Source organism: Metopolophium dirhodum, chromosome 4 (assembly GCF_019925205.1).
Source record: "Metopolophium dirhodum isolate CAU chromosome 4, ASM1992520v1, whole genome shotgun sequence".
NCBI classification, from domain to species: Eukaryota; Metazoa; Arthropoda; class Insecta; order Hemiptera; family Aphididae; genus Metopolophium; species Metopolophium dirhodum.
In genome coordinates this window covers 39,464,573-39,488,269 of record NC_083563.1, presented here as the reverse complement: position 1 = coordinate 39,488,269, position 23,697 = coordinate 39,464,573, and the positions used below count along the sequence as shown (strand labels likewise).

General features: G+C 28.0%; 1 protein-coding gene across 3 annotated transcripts in view; it reads left to right on the top strand.

Moving 5' to 3' along the window:
• LOC132942948 (zwei Ig domain protein zig-8-like) overlaps positions 1 to 23,697 on the top strand; it is a 265,842-nt gene that overhangs the window by 18,104 nt on the left and 224,041 nt on the right. For 2 of the 3 annotated variants that reach the window (XM_061011667.1, XM_061011666.1), the window contains exon 2: positions 18,848 to 18,980. In XM_061011667.1, coding sequence (XP_060867650.1) covers positions 18,917 to 18,980 — 64 coding nt within the window. In that variant the 5' untranslated portion in view covers positions 18,848 to 18,916. Of the gene's footprint in view, positions 1 to 18,264; positions 18,283 to 18,847; positions 18,981 to 23,697 lie in introns of those variants that run through there. The other variant, XM_061011668.1, reaches the window with a different exon arrangement.

Here is a 23,697-nt window from a genome sequence, read left to right as displayed (position 1 = left end):
ACTATCGTCAAATGTTTATATTAGAACTTTCTACTCATGATAAAATATTCAAAATAAATCATTGTACAATCAATATACATCGCTCCGCTCAGAATTTGAAAATGTGTTGAGAAAAAACCACTTAGTTTAATGTATATTCTAATATTTTATTCCAAAAAACATACCTGCTTAACAAAACTAACAACCAACATAAAAACGAATATTATAGGTTAATTTATAAATTAAATAAATAAAATTATATGATGGACTTGGTTGAAAATGGATTAAAAAAAATTTAATTATGTTGAGGTGGGTAATTATTTTTTTTTTAAATTAATATATATATAAGTATTATATAATATATTACCTATATTATCCAGTGATAAGTTACAATAAAATTACATTAATATTATCTAGTGATTATAAAAACGAAATTTAACAAAAAAGATGGTCTACAGCCGATTTAAAAATAAATGGCAAAACAAATGTTTAAAAATAAACACTACATTAAACGAAATAAAAGGAACAACAGAAAAATAGAACGACTCGATGTCTCTCAAAAGAAGAGACGGTTTTGTATTAAATAGCCTCAGAATAGTCATAAACACCTCACACATGTCCATCTCACGAAAGAGAGCCACAAAGAACATATTATCATAAATGCGATCTAAGCGGAGGAGCAGTGGGCGGAGTGGGAGCGTGTCGTATAACCGAACCAACTATACCACTTAATAGGTATATTATTTATTACCAAAATATTTTTTTGTTTTTACACGAAAAATTGATATGGTAGAACCTCCCATAGTCATAAACACTTCACACATGCCCCCCATCTCATGAAAGAGAGTCACAAAGAACATATTATCATAAATGTGGATATCCAACCTCGACCAAATACATCATTACAGAATGTAGAGACACGCAAGAGGCCCGACAAAAATACAACATACCTGACGCACTGGGCCCCGACGAAGAATCCATCAACAATATATCATTATATTTTATGAAAAATATTAAATTGTAGTTTAAATTGTTTGAGTACTTATGTAAAACAAACCAATGATCCCGTCACTGAGGCTTTCTCCTTCTATGGAAAAAACAATTTACAACACGTCTTTTAACAACAATAAATAACTTTGAAAATAAAATAAAATGTTTAACTATAAATTTATCGAAGGAGCCTACAATATTATACAGGTGAAACATAAAATGTGTTGATGATTATTATATTTTGCATAGGTTCTCAACTTTTCACTCATCAGTGACGATGACAAAACTACTTATTATATTTCAATTTTTTAAGGCGGGATAACCAACCCCGTGGCCAATACTTCACTTCTTTAACTCATAATACACTGTAGTCCTGCAATCTAGAAATGCCCCTTCGGAGAAAATTCGTCGCATGACACGAAACTATAATATAATGTCATTATGTAAAGCGCCGAGTGTCACCGAGTCGTACCCGCCACTGTGTTCGGTACGGTCTAAGCGGAGGAGCAGTGGGCGGAGTGCGATCGTGTCGTATAACCGAACCAACTATACCACTTAATAGATTATTTATTATCACAATTTTTTTTTTTTTGTTTTTTACACGAAAAATTGATACGGCAGAACCTCCCCTCTCGATCATTTGGTTAATTTACCGGTTACGCGCGTGCATCATTACGATCTCGATTACAGCCCGTGACGCGATGAAATAATATAATAATATTTAAATATCACGGTCGAGCGGGGTAAAACAAAAACGAAAAAAAATCATCTATCGCGCATAATGTTCGGTCTAATAATATTATCATAATATACCGCCGACGTCGAGCAGCAGACACGAGCTCATTTCATTCGTGAAAACGACAGCTCAGCGATGGCATAAAATGTATGGTGCTCCTCGTCCGTACGCCCCCGCCACCACTTGTGCGTAGATTATATTATAGTTTTTTTTTTTTTTACAACTCCGTCCGAGGCTTTTAAATTTTTTTTTTGTTTTGCATTTCACCACGTCCAGTTTATTCAAAACCGTGCTGACATCTGACGAGTTGGTGTTGCTGAATGTAATGAATATATTTTGTAGTGTTTGAGTATTTGGCGTACCTAATCGAAATCAGGAACACCGTTAATAATAATAATAATCATCACCAATGCAACGAATTCTGCTTTCAACGATCGAACCAAACTCAAATAGACATTTCATGATAAATATTATTCTACGTTACTCAAAAAACCTCAAACTTATTATAGGTACCTGATAAAATATAACAAATTATAAAATGTATTTAATTTAATTATGCATGAATATAATATGATGTAGGTAACTGGCTATAAGTATCTACCCACCAACCGATATTTTACGTGGCCTTATAATTTGTAATGTAACATAACATAAAGAAAAAAATAATAATATTATATAGACTAAACGGCTTTACAATATTATTGGCTTGTCATTTGTACCTACCTTTATTATTGTTTTTATAACAATTAATATAATATATTAGAGATAACACTGTACCTAATTAAATGGAAAACTTATATTTTTAAATGACAAGTTGAGAATATGTATTATTTTTATATTGCTATACCGTGTAGAATATTCTTGTTTTCTCAACCGTATACCTCAGTCTTTGTCTTCTGGATAGTTAAATTTAAAAGAATATAAATTAAGTACATATTACATACTGCCATACTTACAATTTTCAATGTTGGTAATTGTATTGAAATAATGCTATAGCAGGATTCGATAATAACACAACCATTGGATTTAAGTATTGTATCTTTAGAAATAGTAAACATTATATTATTATTACTAGGCAAGTTTTAATAATTATTATCAATATAAGCTATTGACATTTGGACAATAAGGTATTCTCAGTTGACGAAATATACTTATTATATTTTATGAATAAATAATAACGAAAATAAATCCTAAATCCACCATAACATTGATTTAGTTTTTCTTTTTATTGTTATTTAATAATAAATTGAATTTGAATTATGAATTTAGTCGTTCCACTTTCGAACCAAGTACCTAGTTAAGTATTACTTCGGTATGTCAAATGTTTCTGATTTTGGTTCTGCCAGGACTCACCCGTAGTAGCCAATATAGGTAGTAATAATAATATTTTCATCAGAACTCGAGATTCACTCTAAAAGTCTAAACACGTAAGAACTAAGATTGTAAATGTAATTTTATGTTCGCGGAAAATGACCTTTATTATAAAGAATAAAAGTATATAAATACTCATGCATATTCGTTTGTACATTTAATACAATTAGTTTATAAAAATAAGTTAGTTGTATGAATAAATAATAAGTGATATCGCAATCTAAATATACATATATCATGTAAATTTTTATCATAGCTTTTTTCCCGTATATTCTAATGGGTTAGGTAGCTGAATATGTTCGTGTAAGGACATTTATTTACATAATTAATATGCCACATATAGGTTTGTTTAGTTTCGAACGAATTAAATTAAATATATGGTAATTTAAATTTGGGTTGCTGGTAATTTCAATATTAATAAAAGAAACATGATGCCGTTATAATTATTATTATTATGATACAAAAAATTATAATACACAAGGTACCATAATCAGTACTATACTATAAGGTTATGATATTGAAAAATTGAGAAATCACTCTCATAATAAAATTGTCTTCTTCACTGGGCCCCCCCCAGAGTTTAAGATCTGGTAAATGGTCTTACATGTATAGTTACATACCTACCTGGCTGTCTATTTCTGTATTTCGTTTGTTTGAGCCGCGATATTATGATGTAGCTACAACGCCGTGTCACTGAATAAAATATAATCTACTGTATGTAAGTATAAACACTGTGGTCTGTGATAACAACCACATGAATTCAGCAGTTATATCAATTGACTTCAAATTGTTGTTACACATTATGTTATTGACTAAATATTGTTTTATTCGTATCCAAAAATAATTAAAAGTCACATAGGTACGTTGCAAATATAGTATAAATTACACTTATGCACTACAAATTGAAATTCACAATGAAATTACCTACTAAACAATTAACAAAATTATGTAGTCTTGTAAAATAACAGCACCGACAAATTTTTGATTTTTAAAAGTGCATCCTAAAGCTATTGTTCTCTAATACCTACTGTAAATTATTATAAATTAAATATCTATACTCGTATTGTCACATTATGTGCGCGCATTGGAAGTGCAGAGTGAAGTACTTAATTTTCGCATCCAGTATATGATGTAAATAATTGTTAAACATTCCTAAATTTTAATTCAATAATTAAAGCTTTTATTATAAAATGTTTTATACTTGCAAACATTTCAATGCAAATGCACACAAACGCACAACGCACATAATTTTTTCAAATTGAGTGTTTTATTTTTTATTCATTTTTGAACGATTATTATCTACCTATGAAAAAAAATTACAATCTAATTTGTTTTTCACTTTACATTTAAATAATACGTATTGTATTCGATCAAAATATTTGTGATATCTAATTGAAATGCGTAATTTAATAGATAGTAATTGTTTCTCGTGCATTTTTCAATATTCCAGGCCGTCCCCAAGTCACGTTTTCGGAAAATATATTATAATTTCGTCGCTCAATATTCCAATTGAGATTTTATCCAATTATGAAAACTATTAATAGATTATTATTTTATCCATTGCTAAACTAAATATTGAATCACTTGGTATTTTCTATATTATTATAACTAACAAAATTTGTTTATTACATCACATAAAATAATATTAGATTTTATTGTGTGTAATTTAGGTTAGCTCAATAAAATTATTTTGAATTATCTTCTTGAATATATGGAACGACAATTCATATAATATTTTATCGTATTTGGTACAGTACATTGTCAAAGCTGTATAATATTATTATTAGGTTCACTTAGACCATTACATATTACGTACATATATATTCTTCACTCCAAATTTATTATTTCTTTATATCATTAATTTCTAATAATCTTAGACCAACTAAAATATTAACACCAGCTATAATTCACAACTACGAAGTCAATACGATCATTTTGAATTGGAGCCTTCCTTAGGTTCTTATAACCTTACGGCAGAGGCCTATTGGGATGTAAGGCATGCAATTTATTAAAATTTTTGAATATTTGAGAAGGAAGCTCAAAACTAATATGTTTATCAAATTAATAATTATTCATATCTAGTGACTTTATAAATATTTTGATTTAACTAGAGAGAGAGAGAGACTATATTCTAAAAATCATATTACGACCATGCATTATAAACAATTAATTAAAATGTTTTATTTATTTATTTTTATCTAGGCATATTAGTTTTATTAATATAAATATATAGATCCTTTATTTTAATATTTGTTTTCTATTTTCAAGTATCTTAAAAGAAAAATCTGGCAATAAAAAATTATTATTGAGGATAGATAAGCAGTACAATACGAAATAATAATATTATCTTTAGGTTTCAAAAAACTTTTTCACTTTTACTACGGTTCATAAAATTAAAATAAATAAGTTTAAAATATGTACACATTTTAAATAATACTAAGTTTTTCAATACTAGCCGTTTGTAACTTTGTAGCTTCTACGGAAGATTGGATAAAACACATTTTTTAAATGAAATTAAAAAAGAACATCAATTGATAATGAGATGGTTTAACTGTTTAACATATTACAGTCTAAACATTTTAAAATATTTGTCCTCACAATATAGTGACTATGTCTTGTGAGCTATTCTGATAAAAAAAAAGTTACTTAAACAAAATATTTTTTTTGCATTGCTATTCAACTCAATCGTTTATTGTAAAAACCATGAACAATATTAACGGAATAATAATTAATTAGATTGAATCATAAAACTTTGAGATAGGTATATATAATTTATTTTTTTAATGAACCTATTATGAAATTATTAATATGTAGTGAAGTATAATTAGAAAATATTGAATGAAATTAGAAAAATCCTTGAATTCTTTACAAAAAATATGTTCTGAATGATTTGAGAAACATAATATTTGCTTAATCATTTTTTCCTGATATTTTCTATAAACGCTTTGTCGGATATAAGGTGTGTTTAAAACTTTCATGAGGCACTTTTATAAATCGGAAATCAAATCATAATGAACTTTGAAATAGTATTTCAAGGATTTTCTGAATAGTTTCTTTAAGTTGAAGAAAAATCTTGAAAAAATAATTTTGAAGAAGCGATAGCTGCTCTGTACAAAATATTTTTTTTTGGGCAACAATTTAAAATTAGTTTTTAATGTAATATTATTACACTGAACCATATAACTATATAAGTACCTACATTCCTAAGATGTAGGTTTAAGTAATACCTGGTTATATATAATTTACCATTTTTCCGACTTCTGGTTATTTCATAAATTTCTTATTGTTGTCTGTAATATTAAAATATGCCTGTAGCCTGTAGGACGTAGGTACAAAATATAATATTATGGAGTATAGTATAAATTGAAAAAAATGTACACGATATATTTTATGCAATTTTTATTTTTGGGCAACTTTTATACGGTGTGTAATGTTGGGGAGTTAAGAATTGAATACCTAACTGTGCCTTCAGTTTCAAATTGTATAACAAATTTCAAATATCTTGGACACCTGTAAAATGTAACTTCTATTAAATGTAGGCTCCTACATAATATATTTTATAATAATACACTATTTATATACAGAGGAGTGTTACGGAATATGAGTGGTTGCGGTTATCTAGATTGATTCCCCGTGTGACAACACATTTTTTTAACAATGATGTTCAATTATAATTGGTGTATTTGCCCCCACTTTTTTAACCGTGAACTTGAGAATGAATCTCTTTCTTATCTACCCCAACAACTTCGTTTAATGTATGTAATTGGTGTTTGTATTATAAAACAATATGTGATTGTTATAAAAATCCACTTCAACCGTTTTGAAAAATTCCAAATAATATGCATAATATTATGATATTATATCATGACGACACACGGACGAAAAATGACGTCTTGTTGGATATAGTGTGCAGGAGGTCCCGCGAGCGTTGAGCAAAAACTGTAAACAATTCTTCAGGTTGAAACGATTTGATTAAGTAAAGTGCACGTAGCGAATCTCGGAAAAGTTAAACCCGGGTTTGGATATTTAGTGCTATCTACAGCTATCGTATAATAACATTATACGCGTTTGTACACGGAAAACGTATACACTTTTCATTCACTGACTACTTCAAAAACTCGCAGCAAGACGACTGCCATTTTTTTCGACACAGTTATTATTGATGCGTGAAAGAAATGCCAATGTTTTTCCTATATTCGCATGCTCGGTATGGAACATCGAAAAGGAAATAACAATAAGAACAGACGCTACGGCGCCGCTATAAAATTTTCTAACGACTAGCCGCCTCAACGGACGGACGCATCAAGCGAGACCGGATGGAAGGGATAGCAGGGCATTTTTTACCATTATTTTATTTTATTTGATATTTTTTTTTTTTTTTTCTGTATTCATATATAATATACATTCGAATGAAAATTGTTATTATTATTTAAGGGTGTGCCCGGTCGATGCCGATTTGGCCGGGAATCAAATGAAACGGACCGGGTGAACTGCGTGTGGTGGCGTCGAATGAATGGGGCGATAAATAATATCCGCGCAATATCAGCCCCCGGTGGAGTATGAATAATTGTAAGTTGCACATCATGTGCATGAGCGATTGGGTCGAAAAGAAAGGCGAAGGGTGGCGAACCACAACTACTGTACTATATACACGCCGTGGATGTGTCAAAATATGAGCAATGTGCATCGCCACTAGCTGTAGACAGAACAAAATATTATGTTGGTAAAACTCCCCGTCCGATTCAAAGACACCGACAAACAAATAATATAGCGATAATAGTCAAATATTTACTATGAGGCGAAAAAATTATATCATTGTCCAATAGTTAATACATAGGTAATAGATTATAATCCGTCGTATAATAGTGGCTTGTTATGACGTGATTAAGTATTTATATACGATATTGTTATTATACCAACCAACTGTTGTTTCGTCATAATAATAATATATCGTTCTAATATTATAACGTAATTTAACAAGAAACCAATTTTATACCAGAAACACCAACAACTAAGTCCTTGCCCTTTTGTCATAAAAAATTATTTATAGTTGCCTTAATGCTTTTTTTTTCTCATAGCTGCTGTTTTATCATTTTGGATTTATTTAAATTTTTTTTTTTCACAAATGACGTCTTACTATTATTATGGGCACACACGCATTGCCTCCCATCTGACCCTCGAATTACCTCCAGTGAATTTTTATTTTTAAATGGACTCCCGATTTCAAAAATATCATTCACTTGAATTGCCTGCCATTTTATCTAGTGACCATCGGTATTGGAATCTCTTTCGATACCTATAATTATTAATTGATTTCTGGTTTAAATCAAATCGTTAATTTTTTTTAAATTAAAAACGAATATGAGCACATATATATGACAGCAAATATAGAAGGATATTATAGGGCATATGTCTAACCTTAAATCATAGGAAATCTTAATAAATTAAATAAATCCAGTACCTAATAAGTCAATGTCGATTGATCTAATGACAATAATTAAGGTTAATCAATAATTATAAATATTTTAGTAAATATATTAAGACGGCATATAATAATAAAAAAATAAACAATAAATAAAATATCATTATGTTTAACTATCAAAAATTGAAGTTAGTTTTGTTGTATCATTTAATGTTTCTGTGCTTAAATTTATATGCCAATACTTTGAAATATTTAAATTTTGGTAGCGCAAGTGAAACTGATTATGTTTAACTGGTAATTTTCAATACGATATTCAACTAATATTTAACTGATTATCAGTTATCAACAATATTATTGCATTCAGTAAATTAATCTTTCTGGAAAATAATGTATGTCTTAAAAATAATATTTCTGAACATTACAGACATTTATAAAATAATCGGTAGTATACGTATAAGTGTACACACAACTATCAATATATTAATTTATAGTCTAGGTATGCCAAAGGAGTTAATTCGAGCAGACCGTTTGGGTGTACTCAAATTGCCTCCAAAAACACTCGGAGGCAATTAAAGTGAAATGAGGTCACCTACCTATATTTGGGAATTCGAGATCCATCTATTATTATAATTAATGTGATGGGAGAAGCTATAAGAACATAATGATTCAATTGCATATAGTTTAAAAATAAAAATAATATTTAAATTGCCCACCAAGGTATATAATATTATATTTATTTGTGTTTATGTGTCGTGTGTCTTTAAATAGTATTTTTGAATAACTCTATTGAAGGTTAAAAAAAATAAACACATAAGAGTTCATTTTTTAAAACATTATTTGTTTAGTTAACAAAGGTTAATTTCAATAACCATTTTTAAATCTAGATTAGATAAAGTCATGTAACTAATTGAATTTCTTTATGTTCAGTTTACCAAACTTTAAACTATTTAAACTAGAATAAACTTTAAAATATTATATTATAAACTGATAATAAACTCGAAATAATAACATATTTTATATTAGTATTGTGAACAACTTTCAGCCAAAACTTCTTCTTTTTTTGTCGTATTAATATACATATAATTTTAATTGTGGAGATTTAGTATGTCATTGTAATTGTGTTAAGATTATATTTTATGTAGTACAATTGTGTTGGTATAAACATTGTATAAGGTATGTCACAGTGGCTCTGTCTATTGAACGATCACGAAATCTTCGAAATCCAGGTCCATTTACGTTGGAGATAATATTATTACTATCGTTGTTATCTCCAATTATCTGATGAAAAACCACAGAATAAATTAAGTATAATAAAATAAATATAATTTATTCTGTGGGAAAACTAAATAGAAAAAAAAACTTCATATTTATCTCGGACGGTTGAAGAGATTATGTTGCTACTTTCTTGTCAAATCAAATTTACATAAACCAAATAGAGCACATTTGGACAGGGATATAATAGATTTATTTAGACATGTCAAATTTTAATACCCGCCTTCCGGTGGCCCACACATACTACTGCTCTGCATACCAACCCAAATATTATAATATTATTGTTGATCCGTTGAGTCCATTTCAACGCTACAAATAATCAGCTGATGGATGTAATAGGGTTAATTAATACATTATTATTATTATGTTCGGTTGATTCTATAATACTATTACAACCACAGCACTTAACTTGCGTATTTTCATACAATAGCGTGTACAGAAGTATCGACCTGAGACCTCAACCTTAGTCCGACTAATAATTTTTCAAAAACATAATATATAATTACGACGGAAATGAGGGTTGTACGCTGGAAAAATAAAGTATTGTCCTATATTCTGATTACTATTATAGTTTTATGGATAGTAAAAATTATCGTCTCACCTTGAATAAAAATGTATTAAGTCATTAAGAGGACCCACAAGTGATGTATGTCCGTCTAAGTGTCGAATGCACGTGTAAACATGGAAAATCTATGTTTATCTAACGGATGTTCTACGGCTTATTTATTGTTAATACTTTAACGAATTCGATAGTATTATGTAAATGCCTATTTTTCTCTGTATAAATAAACTGCGATACGAATCGGGAACCCAGATTTTCCAATGTTACACTTGTGTTCAGAATAGAGACAACATCAGGGTATGACGTCCTCTTATAAGAGGATATCAGCGCACTATTTGTTTTCTCTCTCTGACCCCAGCCCGTCATAGCAAATTTACGTTTAGGTGAACCAACCCTGTGGTATTACTTTTAATATTAGAGCGAATTCACCTATATTATCAAACTTTAAATAAAAAAACATAACCTGTGTCCCTACGTTGGCTATTTTATGATATTACATTTTTTATGTAAGTTACGAGCGTGTAAATCATTACAACAATATATAAAAATTCTTATAAATTCTACAAAAATTTAAATATTATAAAAACTCCAACATAGGGACACAGACAATATTCTTAGATTAAAGTTTGAAAATAGATGAATTCACTCTGATATTAAAAGTGACAACATAGGATTGGTTCTGCTAAACATGCATTTGGAATGTTACGCTTGGGTCAGAGAGTGAAAACCAATAGTATGCTCTGACATCTTCTCAATATAATATATAATTATATAAATAGAAGAAAAATAAATAATTCTATTGTTTTAATCATAATATAGAACCGGGCATTTTAAAATGTCAACACATTTTATTAAAAAATCATTTAAAAGTGAAAAACTGAAATGTTGTTTTATTCATAAGATTCCAAATATTTTATTGATCTTGGACATGATATAAAGTTTCAATTCATTAGACATGTATAAGCATATCATGTATATCAAACATAATAGTACGTGTTCGATTTTAGTTACCTATTGAAAATGGAAAATAATTCATGGAGTTCCTGGGAATATTGTGTGACGAGTTCAACATTAAATGGATTATTCATATATAAAATTATCATGGATAACTCAACACTATCAAGTTATAAACGATAGAACCTTTACAGAGAGTTTATTTATTTATTTTTTATGGCTGTTATAAAAATGAACAATAATAAATATAAATGGTAACATATAGGTAAGTAAAAAAAAAACATAACAGATAAAAGTTAAAATGTTAAAACTAAAAATGAAAATAATTATGGACTATTGGGGAAAAGTTAGAGCAATACTAAATATATAGTTGTAACTCAAATTGTACCAATGCTCAATGCTCATATGCTATAATGCCCAATTCTTGCAATCTACTCCAATGAATTGGTATTTACCGCATGAATTTCTTCTATACCTTGACCAAACTTCCTTTTTGGGTTCCAAACTTCCTTTTTGGGTACTCCATCGCAATATGATTCATCGTTTGGTTGTTGTAACCACAGTCATACGCATGGTTGTCGTTTGAATCCCATTTGGACATAATGGTGCAGAACCAGCCATGTCCAGTTCGAATTATGTTAAGCATGGTCAATATGGCATACACCCCGTGATAAATCTATGCCTGACACACCCTTATTCGGGCACAAGACTGCTATATTTTGTGATATCTATTGTTGTCCAATTTAACGCCATTCCTTTGTGACATTAAAGTTTTATATTTCCAGCTTATTTGCTGTACTCCTGGTGGACGCTCATTTGTATAGTTATTATACAATATGTATATTAAGTACTTATAAGGAAAAACAAGACTTTTTTCGTTGATATTTTATTGTAAAATATATAATATTTTTTTTTAAATGGAAACCAGGATAGTATTACCTGGAATGGTATAAACTATAAACCTATTGATTTTGCATTAAAAGTCTTTAATTTTATCACTTGAGCATAGAAAATATGTTATGTAAAATGTATACAATACGGCCAAGCTTTGGAAATTAACAAATCGGGAACAACACGCTTTGTTGAGAGAAACGCGATTAATTATTATCCAATCGATGGTATGACAAAACCATTTAAAATTATATATAAACGACTCCTACTAGGTGTGGAAAAACATTGACAATTAAATTATTAATGAAAACATACAGCGAATTCGGTCAAAAATCGAATACCACATAACATATTTAATGGGTATAGTGTACGCCGAATATCGGACACGGTCAAGCCATTACTTAGGTACCTATAATATATATTATTTATATGACCCGTGCATCGACCAGAAAGGCAACTGTTGTAATTGGTGGAACAACAGTAATTTCATTAGATAGCCTTAATAAGTAATAACATAATGTCTGCCGAAAAATCGAAATTCGAAGAACGAAAACTCACAACAATATCTTATACCGTATTTTAATTCATTAATTTTACAATAACCATTGACAGTGAAATCGATATTTGCAATATAATAATATGGTTGTGTGAAGTCTTATTGACAGGTCACAATTTAAAAATATATACATAATAATATGTATATTTGATGAAATTATTATTTGGCGAAATCGTCGCACAGCTATATTATATCGGTGTTGGTGTGGGAGGAGACTGTTGACAGTAATTATGTCCAACATCGATGAATGAATCACAAATGCCTACCACATTCATTTGCAAAATTGCAATGTTCATTAACATTGTACCCTGCATTCGGTCAGACAATCAGGTGATGAGTTGTAAAATATTTGTAATGACAATAAACTGACAGAAGACGGAAATAAATTGATCGAATCGAGAATAACAAACGGCTAAATACGTCCACTGTTATAATATTATTCCTATGTAACGGCATTACCGTAATATTGCCTAAAGTTGGCCACTGTGATCGACCACTAAACCCAATTTCTCTTGAATTTTAATTTACATTAAAAATTGTGGCGCATCTTTTAATTTTCTTTCGTTTTCCTTATTTAATTTACTACACATATTGTTTTATGGACAGTTTTTTTATTTATTCTCACTTTTTAAAGGTAGCTAAACAATAAATTGTTCTAATTAGAAAAATATTCTTGCTAAGTTATTGTCGACGACTGTCCACCTAAACAAGTTGACTATATTTATTACAAAGCATTACAAAAAAAAAAAAAAAAATCATAATAATAATAACAACAATGACGTCAATAGATTTTATTAAAAATAATCTCACAAAATAAAAGTTATATTACATTGTTTATAGCAGAAGAACTCGTTTCCTACAGTCGGTAATCACTGCGCTATTGCACGAGATAATATTATGAAGTCTGCGCCTCACGCCAAATTGTATGTATAGTTAGGTACACAGAAAGCGGTGGGATAAACGTAGTTCGTATGTGTCACCTTATCTCGACAACATGAATGGTGCTTACAGAATATAATGCAAATACCAACGACGATTTGATATCAAATCGTGCTATAGACTTCGAGAACATAATATTATTATTATCATTGTCGGTTGGACGCAAAATGAAAAAAAAAACTATTATTGTATAGGTACCGGATTTTTCATGGAAAAATAAGTATAGTGCCAATTATCATTCTTGTCGAGATTCAGATATTTCAATAATACAATAAAAATCGAACGTGCAGACTTCAACAGTCCCACGTTGAACAGAAGATTCGAGTGCCGATAATAAGATTATGATAATTCAACAATCGTGTCGTTTGATGTGGGACACGATTGCGTTCTCCGATAGAACAATTGAATCAGTATTATTTCCTCTTCGTTATAGGTTGTGATAGATAAAAAAAAAACAGGTTTCAATCAAATTAAGCAAAAATAATTTTATGCGATTTAAACAGCTGCGATACTAAGAATTATTTGAACAAAATGAATAATCATAATAATATTATGCTATTACAATAATTTGTAGGAGGATCAAGAATCATAAAATATCATAATATTATACGCTATTGGCTATTATACGTTTTATTATAGTATATTTCACCAATTTCAAATACGTTTAATTTTTTTATTGTCATAATCTTTATAATATATTATAATTTTTCTCAAATGTTTAGTCTACAGAAACATACACTTGATTCGATAAAATTTGTCAAAATATGACATTTAAATACGATATTATTCCGCAGCAACAAACAGAAATGGCTGACTGATCGTAATCAATATTTTAATTATTATTATGGAAAATACCTAAATCAATTATTATAGATAATTATCGGTTTTAAAGGAACTCATTTAATACAAACATTTTTAACTTATATAAGTTGTTGATTTTTAATTGTAAATGACAGTATTTCATGTAAAATAGCGTAGAAAAGCTATTGAACTCTGTTGTCAAAGCTTCCCAATTAAGACTATTAATGAAAAAAAAAACCATTTATTTTTTACCTATGTTTTTATTTATTGTGTTGTATAAAAATTAACTAAACTCAGAAAGACACGGAGAGTTTAATACTATAGTATTCTGCATGATTTTAAAAGCAACACATTATTATAATCTATTTTTTATACAGTTATACATACATTCTTAGGTTGCAAAATAGTAATATGATATTACAGAGCACATCTTACACATAAGTAAAAAAAAAAAAAGTGGGTAAGTGGATGTCATTCTGCTGTACAGTAGGTTATAAGTGGGTAAATATTTAATAGATTGTATTAAACTTGAATTCAATGATATAATATTTTATTATAGCCTGTAAGTTGAATTAATATTATAATATTATTATTAGATTATGAGCGGATCGAGGAAGCTAATGGTTTTACGATGGTGTTTTTTTATTTATTTTTTTTAATATTCTGTACACAAAATTTCTACCAGAAGGAGTGCTTCGATTTCAACATATTATAGTACCTTATCACTTGGCAAATTGGATCAAGATGGTACTTAAAAAAGACCATTTTTCTATTTTCTAAATAGTTATTTAATGCCAGGAGAAAAACTAACAAAAAATTACAAAAAACCACTAATAATGGGATTTTAATTTCTAACGCTTTGTTTATCACCATAGAAACGAATAAAAAATTATAATATTATAATATTAATTCAACTTACGTGATATAATAAATAATAACAATATAAAATATCCAGACTGACAAACCGTCTCCGCTCAGAATCGTTTTTCTTATACAATGATATTGTATCATTGAATTCAAGTATCCAGATACATTCCATTATACAATGACCCACTTGTAACCTACTGTACAACAGAGTGACATCCACTTACCCACTTATTTTTATTCGTTTCTATGGTGATAGGCAATGCGTTAGAAATTATAATCCCATTTTTAGCGGTTTTTCGTAATTTGTCGGTGGTTCTTCCCGTGGCATTAAATAACTATTGTAAAAATCAAAAAATGACTTCTTTGAAGTGTCATCTCGCTTCAATTTGCTAAAAGATAAGATACTTTTTGTTGAAATCAAAGCACTCCTTCTTGTAGGAATTTTGTATGCAAGATAAAAATAAATAAATTAAAAAAATAAATACCATTGTAAAACCATTGTAAAAACCACTAGGTAGCTTTCTCGTTCCGCTCAAAATCTAAAATAAAAAAAAATACTCGACTAAACCTATGAACTAGTAACTATTTTCAATTTTGGACAGTAGCAGTACTCACTGTTTATTTGTAATAATATATAATTACGAATTCAATACACGCAGAGGAATTACATTTAATGACAGACGGTTTACACGTGATCATCAAACGTTTGTAGGGCGGCTAACTATATTATGGTTTAACGATATACAATCAGAATGACAAGATACGTGTGTTACAATGGTTTTCTATGGTCTCGTACTCTCGTCCACTCTCCGGCATAACAACTGCGGATGGTTTTCATTTTTAAACGATTTTTTTATGTGTTAAACAATAATATTGGTTTTCGTAATTTATTGACAACTACATTATACATGCGTGTTCAACAATGTTTTCGGAAAACGTTTAGTTTGTTTTTGTTTTTCGAGTCATTATTTCAAATTACACGCTAAGTACCGCTAACAATACAACGCATTAACCATAGACTGCATAATTTATGAACAATAACACACCACATCCTCTGGCATTTCAAAATCAATCAAGGAGGTTCTGGCCGGGTAGACGTCAACATAAACTTCATCAATATTAAATTGCATTTCAATATATAATTTAACAGTGGCGTGATAAATATATATTTTATTCAACAAACTTATCAACTTAAATCACTATGATAATGCATTATACTGTTATCAACGTAATCAAAAACATGTGTTTATAGTTTTAAAAAAAAAAATTATTTTTATATATTGAATGCGTAGTAACAAACGATTTGGTTCTTCAATAATATATGTAAAAACTTTGACTGTAGCATACAATTTATTATTACAGTTAAAATTGATCATGCGGTTTGGTAACATAATTTGTACATTGAAATATAACTATAGGTAAACCAAAGTTTTTGAATAAATCTTAATAATTTATTTTTGTTAAAATTCCACTTCAATGATATAAATATCAACCAATATCAGACATTTAAAATAACAGTTACTTGGACTCTTCAAACCATTTTATAATATTACACTAAAATAGTCCAATATACTGCTTATAGCTCAGTTGGTATATTTATCGGCTCTAATTATTAATTTAATTTATTGTAGTTATTTAATTATAATTTATTTGGCTAAAATAAATAAATACTTAACCAGTGAGAATATTGGCCTTAGTTTTTAAATTTTGACCAGACCGAATGATTTATTATTTGTTATACGTATCTGTTTAAAATTTTATCTGTAAAATTTATTTATTTCCTTTTGACTTCTTAGTATTTTGTCGGATGGTCATATTGTAACCAACAACTTTTATGTGGAGCTCCGTGCATAGGCATAACAAATATTTCCATATCCTTCACGAATGAACAATAATGAGTCTCAGAATTTCGTGTTCGGTACATTTAGCACTCCCCTTTCAAAAAAAATATAAGCTCTAGTATCACTCTATGAACATCTTAACTTAGCACTGAAGAACCCACAAATTCCTAAAACCAACTTACAATAATTGTAATTATTGTTATTACAAATTTATCTCTACAACATACATTTCGTTTTGTGTAATTTGGATAAAGTAGGAAAGGGGTAGTGTAAAGTTAGCTCCACGACTCATTTTAGATTTTAATCGATTTACTTAAAAATTCAAAAAATCAATTCACAATCACTTAAAAATTGAGCTCCAAAACTTATAATTGTGTAATATTATGTTCAAAGTGGGGAATAACTTCACACTCGTATAGGGCCTTAGGTTGGTTTTAGGTTTTAACCAACGGTCTACATTTTGTAACTGTTTAGACTGTTGCATAGTTTTTCATGTAAATCAATAAATACAATTTAGATTAACTTTTCGTAGAATAACAATAATTTTTTTAATAAGACCAATAATAAAAAAAAAATGTTGCACAACTGAGCTTTAAAAACAATGTAGTTACAATGTGATGTTAAATCTACTATTTTCTATAAAAAAAGATGTATCCAAGAAAAAACAGAGTTTTCCTAAGTGAAATTATAAGATGAATTAACTTCTAATAGAAACAAATAAAATTATTTATGAAAAAATACGGTAAATAAATAATGCGTGCTATAATTATTATTATGAACTGTGTTTTTTTTGTTTTGTAAACAAGTACTTCTGTTGTAAAGGCGTTTAAGTGAGTTTAATTTTATTTAATGGAATTCAATTAGATAATATTATGTTTTTTTAATCAAAATAATATGTCCTTTTTATATTTTGTTCGTGTTTTTTTACATCCAAAATAAAAAGAATAATCTTTAACAAACAACATTTTTATATTCGATATTATTATGATAAATTATATTATATTTGTTTTAACACAAACTTCTGAAAACCTTCCAATTTTTCTTACGATTCGTTTTTATCTTCCAGGAACGGAGTTTTCTTATTTGGTGCCATGTCAGTAGGTATGAACTTTGTTTTATTTGATATCATTATTTGTTGTACGTTGAGAGAAAAATTATCTTTTGAAACAATAGCGTTAAAATAAAATATTATATAAAATATATTACCTGCATACAATAATAATACAATACTATATATATTACCATGGGTGGATATTTGGTCACATATATGTGGGGGGCTAATTGTCTTATCCATTAGCGTAAACAAACATTTTTAAACGCTTCAACCTACTAACTAGTAGCTACTCAGTACTCATTTATTCTAGCAGAGGCAACAAGTATATATAGGTTTATTAAAATACACAATTTATTTTGACATCTAGTGTGATTTGTTACATTCAGGGGGGCTTAAGCCCCCCCCCCCAATATCCGCCTATGTATATTACTGTGATACACGTTTTAGAAACACTCGTCCACTGTGGCAAATATTTTTATGTTAACCAATTAATACATTTTAACCCATATTTTCTTTTGATTATTAAAGAAATATAAAATATATATTTTTTTTTTCTTGTAGATAATATTCTGTATAATTTAGTTATGTAAGTATTTATTTGTCATGTTTCAGGGAGATCCGAGATCGCGATGCTTATCAGTGGTACTTTAGCTGTCCAATTGAATTTATAAACCTTGGCGAATGACCTTCGTACGTTTCAGGGAAATGGTACCAAATTTGTTCTTAGTTGCGCTGTTTATCAATGGTAAGTTATACATAATATATTTAAATATTTAAAATGTGTACATTATAATACCATTCATTAATTGTCATATGGAAATAAATTACATTTTTTTTATGAGCATACAATATAATAATATAACAATGATATAATATAATATTGTATGTATGGTTGTTTTATGAAGAAGGTTAGATACACGTAATGACGTGGACTATTTTTGTTATTTAATATCCTAGCACCAACCTCAACGATGTTTTATTTAAAAAATAAATTAATCTTTATTTTAGTTTGAAGTGAGTGGAATGTGTATTACTAAATTGTATTATAATATGATAATTTCGTCAGATTTCATTTATACTTCATAAATGTTCATCGTAATGGGTGTATTTTTAAATAAAAATAATTAAAAACTATAATGTTATTTACAAACATCAATTTGTAAATGTTTGAAAAATTTACAATTGCCAATAGTCATATAAAAAGTATTATTTGCATGTAAAATCTGAAATCACCATACGAATATGCATATGCATAGCTATAATTATTAAGCAGTATATATTTTGTTTTACATTCGTATTAAATATTAATATATTATTGGTGAAATACAATTTCAATATTGTTGAATAATTTTAATGTGTTACTGTACAATTTTGTATTATTTTTAATTTATGACAATCATTTTAGTTTTATTCAGATTTTCTATACCAAAATTATAACTTATCTATTGAAATACTGTTGTATAATAAGTATATTATGTACAGTTGAAACATTATAATACAGGTTGATACACAAGGCATGCTGACCGCCATTTTTTTCATGTTTAATAATATGATCATTTTATAAAAATTCTGATTGTTGAAATTTAAAAGTTTACTTAAGAACCATATTTTCAAATACTTAGATTTTATATACGATAAAGGAGTAGCAATACCAACTATTTTATTCAAATGACAATAATTATTACACTTTTTTCCAGTAAATTAATTGGCTATAATTTGGAATACGATGTTTTAAAATAAAATTATATGTACCAATTATTGGTCTATTATTTTATCTACTTCAAAAGAGTAGCCTTGAGTTGTTTTTAACTTGTGTCTTGTTGTACTAAAGATAATAGTTGAATAATATATATATTTGGTAGGTATGGGAACTATATTACAAATTATAGTTATAATATTAAACGATAAACATATTATGGTTTGTAAAATTTTCCGAATCTTATAAGTACTATATTAATTGTTGTATAATATATTGTATGTTTCTGTGAAACTATTTTTAAGGAATATCCTAAATATATTTTAATAACTTAGAAACTACTTTTCACATTTTGATTTAGATAAATTACAATTAAAAAATAAAATCATCTGCCTAACGATTTACTATAAAATAAGGTCAGATTTACGTCATCTGAAACTTTTTTAGTATAATAAAAATCTAAATTTTGAAACTAAGATCATTAAATTAATTTAATAATAATAAAACCACTAAATAAAGAAATACATTTTGAACTCCCAAATGCACCAACTAGTGTAGCTTGTCCATTGAACAAGATACTGTTGAAGAAAATCCAAGCAGTTTTTCTGACCTAAATGGTAATGACAGACACAAAAAATAATAATAATAATAAAAACACATATCATGGTAAAATCAATACATTCATTTCTCCGCTCAGAATCCAAAATGAAATAATGTAGGTGAGAATGCTTAGTGAACCACTCTGTATAATGGAATAGTCTAAATGAACTTGATTAATGGTTTACTATTGTAATTTTGAATGTTTATAATTTATAAAAGTATTTTCAACAATATTTTGGTTTATTAAGTATACATATTATTTTAGTTTCTAATTTTATGGCAATTCGTTAAACTCTAATAAATGTATTGTTCTATTTTGTTTTTATAAAACTTAAACTATTTGATGTTACTTGATAAAAATATTGCTTGTACAGTAATCAGTATTCATTGTTTTGATTGAAATAGGCAGGTATTTTTTTTTTTTTTTATCAAAACGTAAATACATTATGTAACCATACGATATAATTTTTTCTTTTTAAATTCAATTTGTTTTAAGTTTAAGACAAAACGTTTGTTGTCAACCTAAAGAATATTTAAATGATCGATGCTGTTCGTAGTATGGTTGCAACTTGCAAGACGCATTTATCAAATACCATCAGAGAAACAATAAGAACTTTTGGTCACAGTTTTAACCCTTGACAAGTGAACCAGAAGAGGACGAGAGCAAAATAATAAGTAGTACCTTATACAATATATACTCGCAGTATATAATAATCTCAAAAAACTTTTGTTTGCGATCACCCCGTACAGGACCCATATTATATACTTTAATTCGTTATTAGAGACAGGGCTGTCATTGGAAAATTCACTGTACATTTTCCTGTGCGTTTATAATGGACATGGATCGATATATAACAACGGGAAATAAAGTTATTTCGTTGGATTTCGGATAGAAGTTTTAACCCTGTCAAAAATGATTTATAATTCATTTTTGTTTACCCGAATGCTTAATATCACTATATCACATGACGATATTATTAAACCCAATTGTGGGTATCTTAATTATTTTTATTTAATTTAATTTTTAAGACCCTTTCAGCATTTTTCATTCTTCTTCTTATTTTTGTTTAACCAATTATAAACAAATTAGACTATAAACAAATTAGATCATTATGTAATCGTTTAAAAATTAATTATAAATTATAACTAATTAACAATTATTGTATTTTATATTCTTTGTTACATAATGATTTATTTTAGTAAAGGTTCTAAATATTAACATGTTAAATTAATAAATAAATACCTAAGTAATTGATCACCAAATATTTGGTGTTGAACTCGCTTAAAAAAAGGAAATAACCTGAAATACAGTTAAAAAAAAAAAAAAAAAACAATTAATTTTACTAAAACCTTCACATTATAATGTATCACGGTTTTAACTATATAATACCAGTATATCATTTTTATTAAGTTTTCAAAAAACAGATGTAAAATCTTTATTTTAAAACAAATTAAATAATATCGAAAATTGTATATGGCGAGTACCTACTAAATTTAATTTGTATAATGTATAGTATGTGGTATGTAAGATAATGATAAGTATTTTCAATGGATACATGCAATGTATTATTCAAATTCATTTAAATTATAATTAAACATTGTATATATTTGATTTTGATTCTGTGACCGAACTATTCGCATGAACCAAACAATTCATATAATGATATGAAACTATTTGTACATAATTTAGGTACTCTAATATAATAGTCGGTAGTTATTCAATAACAAACATAAATAATTGAACATATAAAAAATATCCGATTTATTTGTATCACATCCACGAGTAGTATCATCGATTCGACAAACGTATACAGAAGTTATTTGGTCGATTCTCTCTTTACCTTTTAGATTCTGAGCGAAGCTATTGTTTTGACAATGATGCATTTTTTTTATTTAATATTTCATGTCTGTCATCGCGTTTTGGAGCGGTCTAAATGCTTCCAAAACTACAACTTTGTAAATGATTTCTGGAATCGAATTGGAACTTGTTGGAACGTTATGTGGCAAAGTGTTCTCTTTTAAAAATAATCGGAGAAAACAAAAACAAAATATAAAAAAAAAAATGGAATATTAACGCAGCACCAGTTTACAACAAAATTGATTTTGTATTTTTATTGTAATTCAAAAAGAAATAACTGACGACACTTGACATTTCTCAAATAATTATATTAACTTTTTCTTTACTTAATAATATAATTTTGAATATTTTGGCTTTTTTCGAGCTATTTAAAAACGATTGAAATCTTAGACTTATTTAGTTATTTTTTCTATTTAAATTAATACATTTCTTTACTAAGTTAAAAAACTTGAATATATGATATACAAGGTTCTTCTTCTTATATACATTAAAAAATATTGATAATGTTATTTTATTCGTCAAAATAACGAACATTTGGTATTTATTTTAAAATTAAAAATGCTTACAATTTTTAATTTTTTATAGCTAAGATTTGAAAATTTAATATAATATTCGATTTTAATTTAGATTTAAAACTGTATTAATACATTCTCATGAGGATTTTTTTTTTTGTAAACTAAAAAAGAAAGTTTATCGTGAAGCCACAATTTTATGCAGAATATATGCGATTTGATTTGCAATAATTAGTTCAACACACAAACCTACACTAATAGAAAAATAAATAATTAGTTATAGAATACAATTAATATAACACACAATACTTGGACGTATATTCTGTCAGCCTGTCTCTTGTTTTTTTTATTGGAATGATTTACTCAAAGACGATGTAGGTACACTCAAAACATAGCAGTAGACCAACTTTCTTGGTTTTCAAAAATCTTTTATTTGAAAATACCTTCGACAGCGGCGGCCATTCGGGAGTGTTAACATACCCTATAGAGATATTTTAATTTATTGTTTAAATAGTAGCAACGACTACGAAATTAATGGTTGTGAGAATAAGGGTCGAGGCTTTGATTGAGCGATTCAGTCAATGATTGTGGGAGCTTGGAATTTTCTCTGGCCTGTGCGTGATATAAACGCTGTGTAGGAGGCGCATATCTGAATTCTGCAGTGTACATTTTGTTTATTTTCACTACTCGCTCTCGACTTTACTCGGATAAGAAAATAATAACCACTGAGATATTGATGATGTATTGCAAACTATTCTGTAATAATCCTGTAAACAATGTTACGATATGAGCGAAG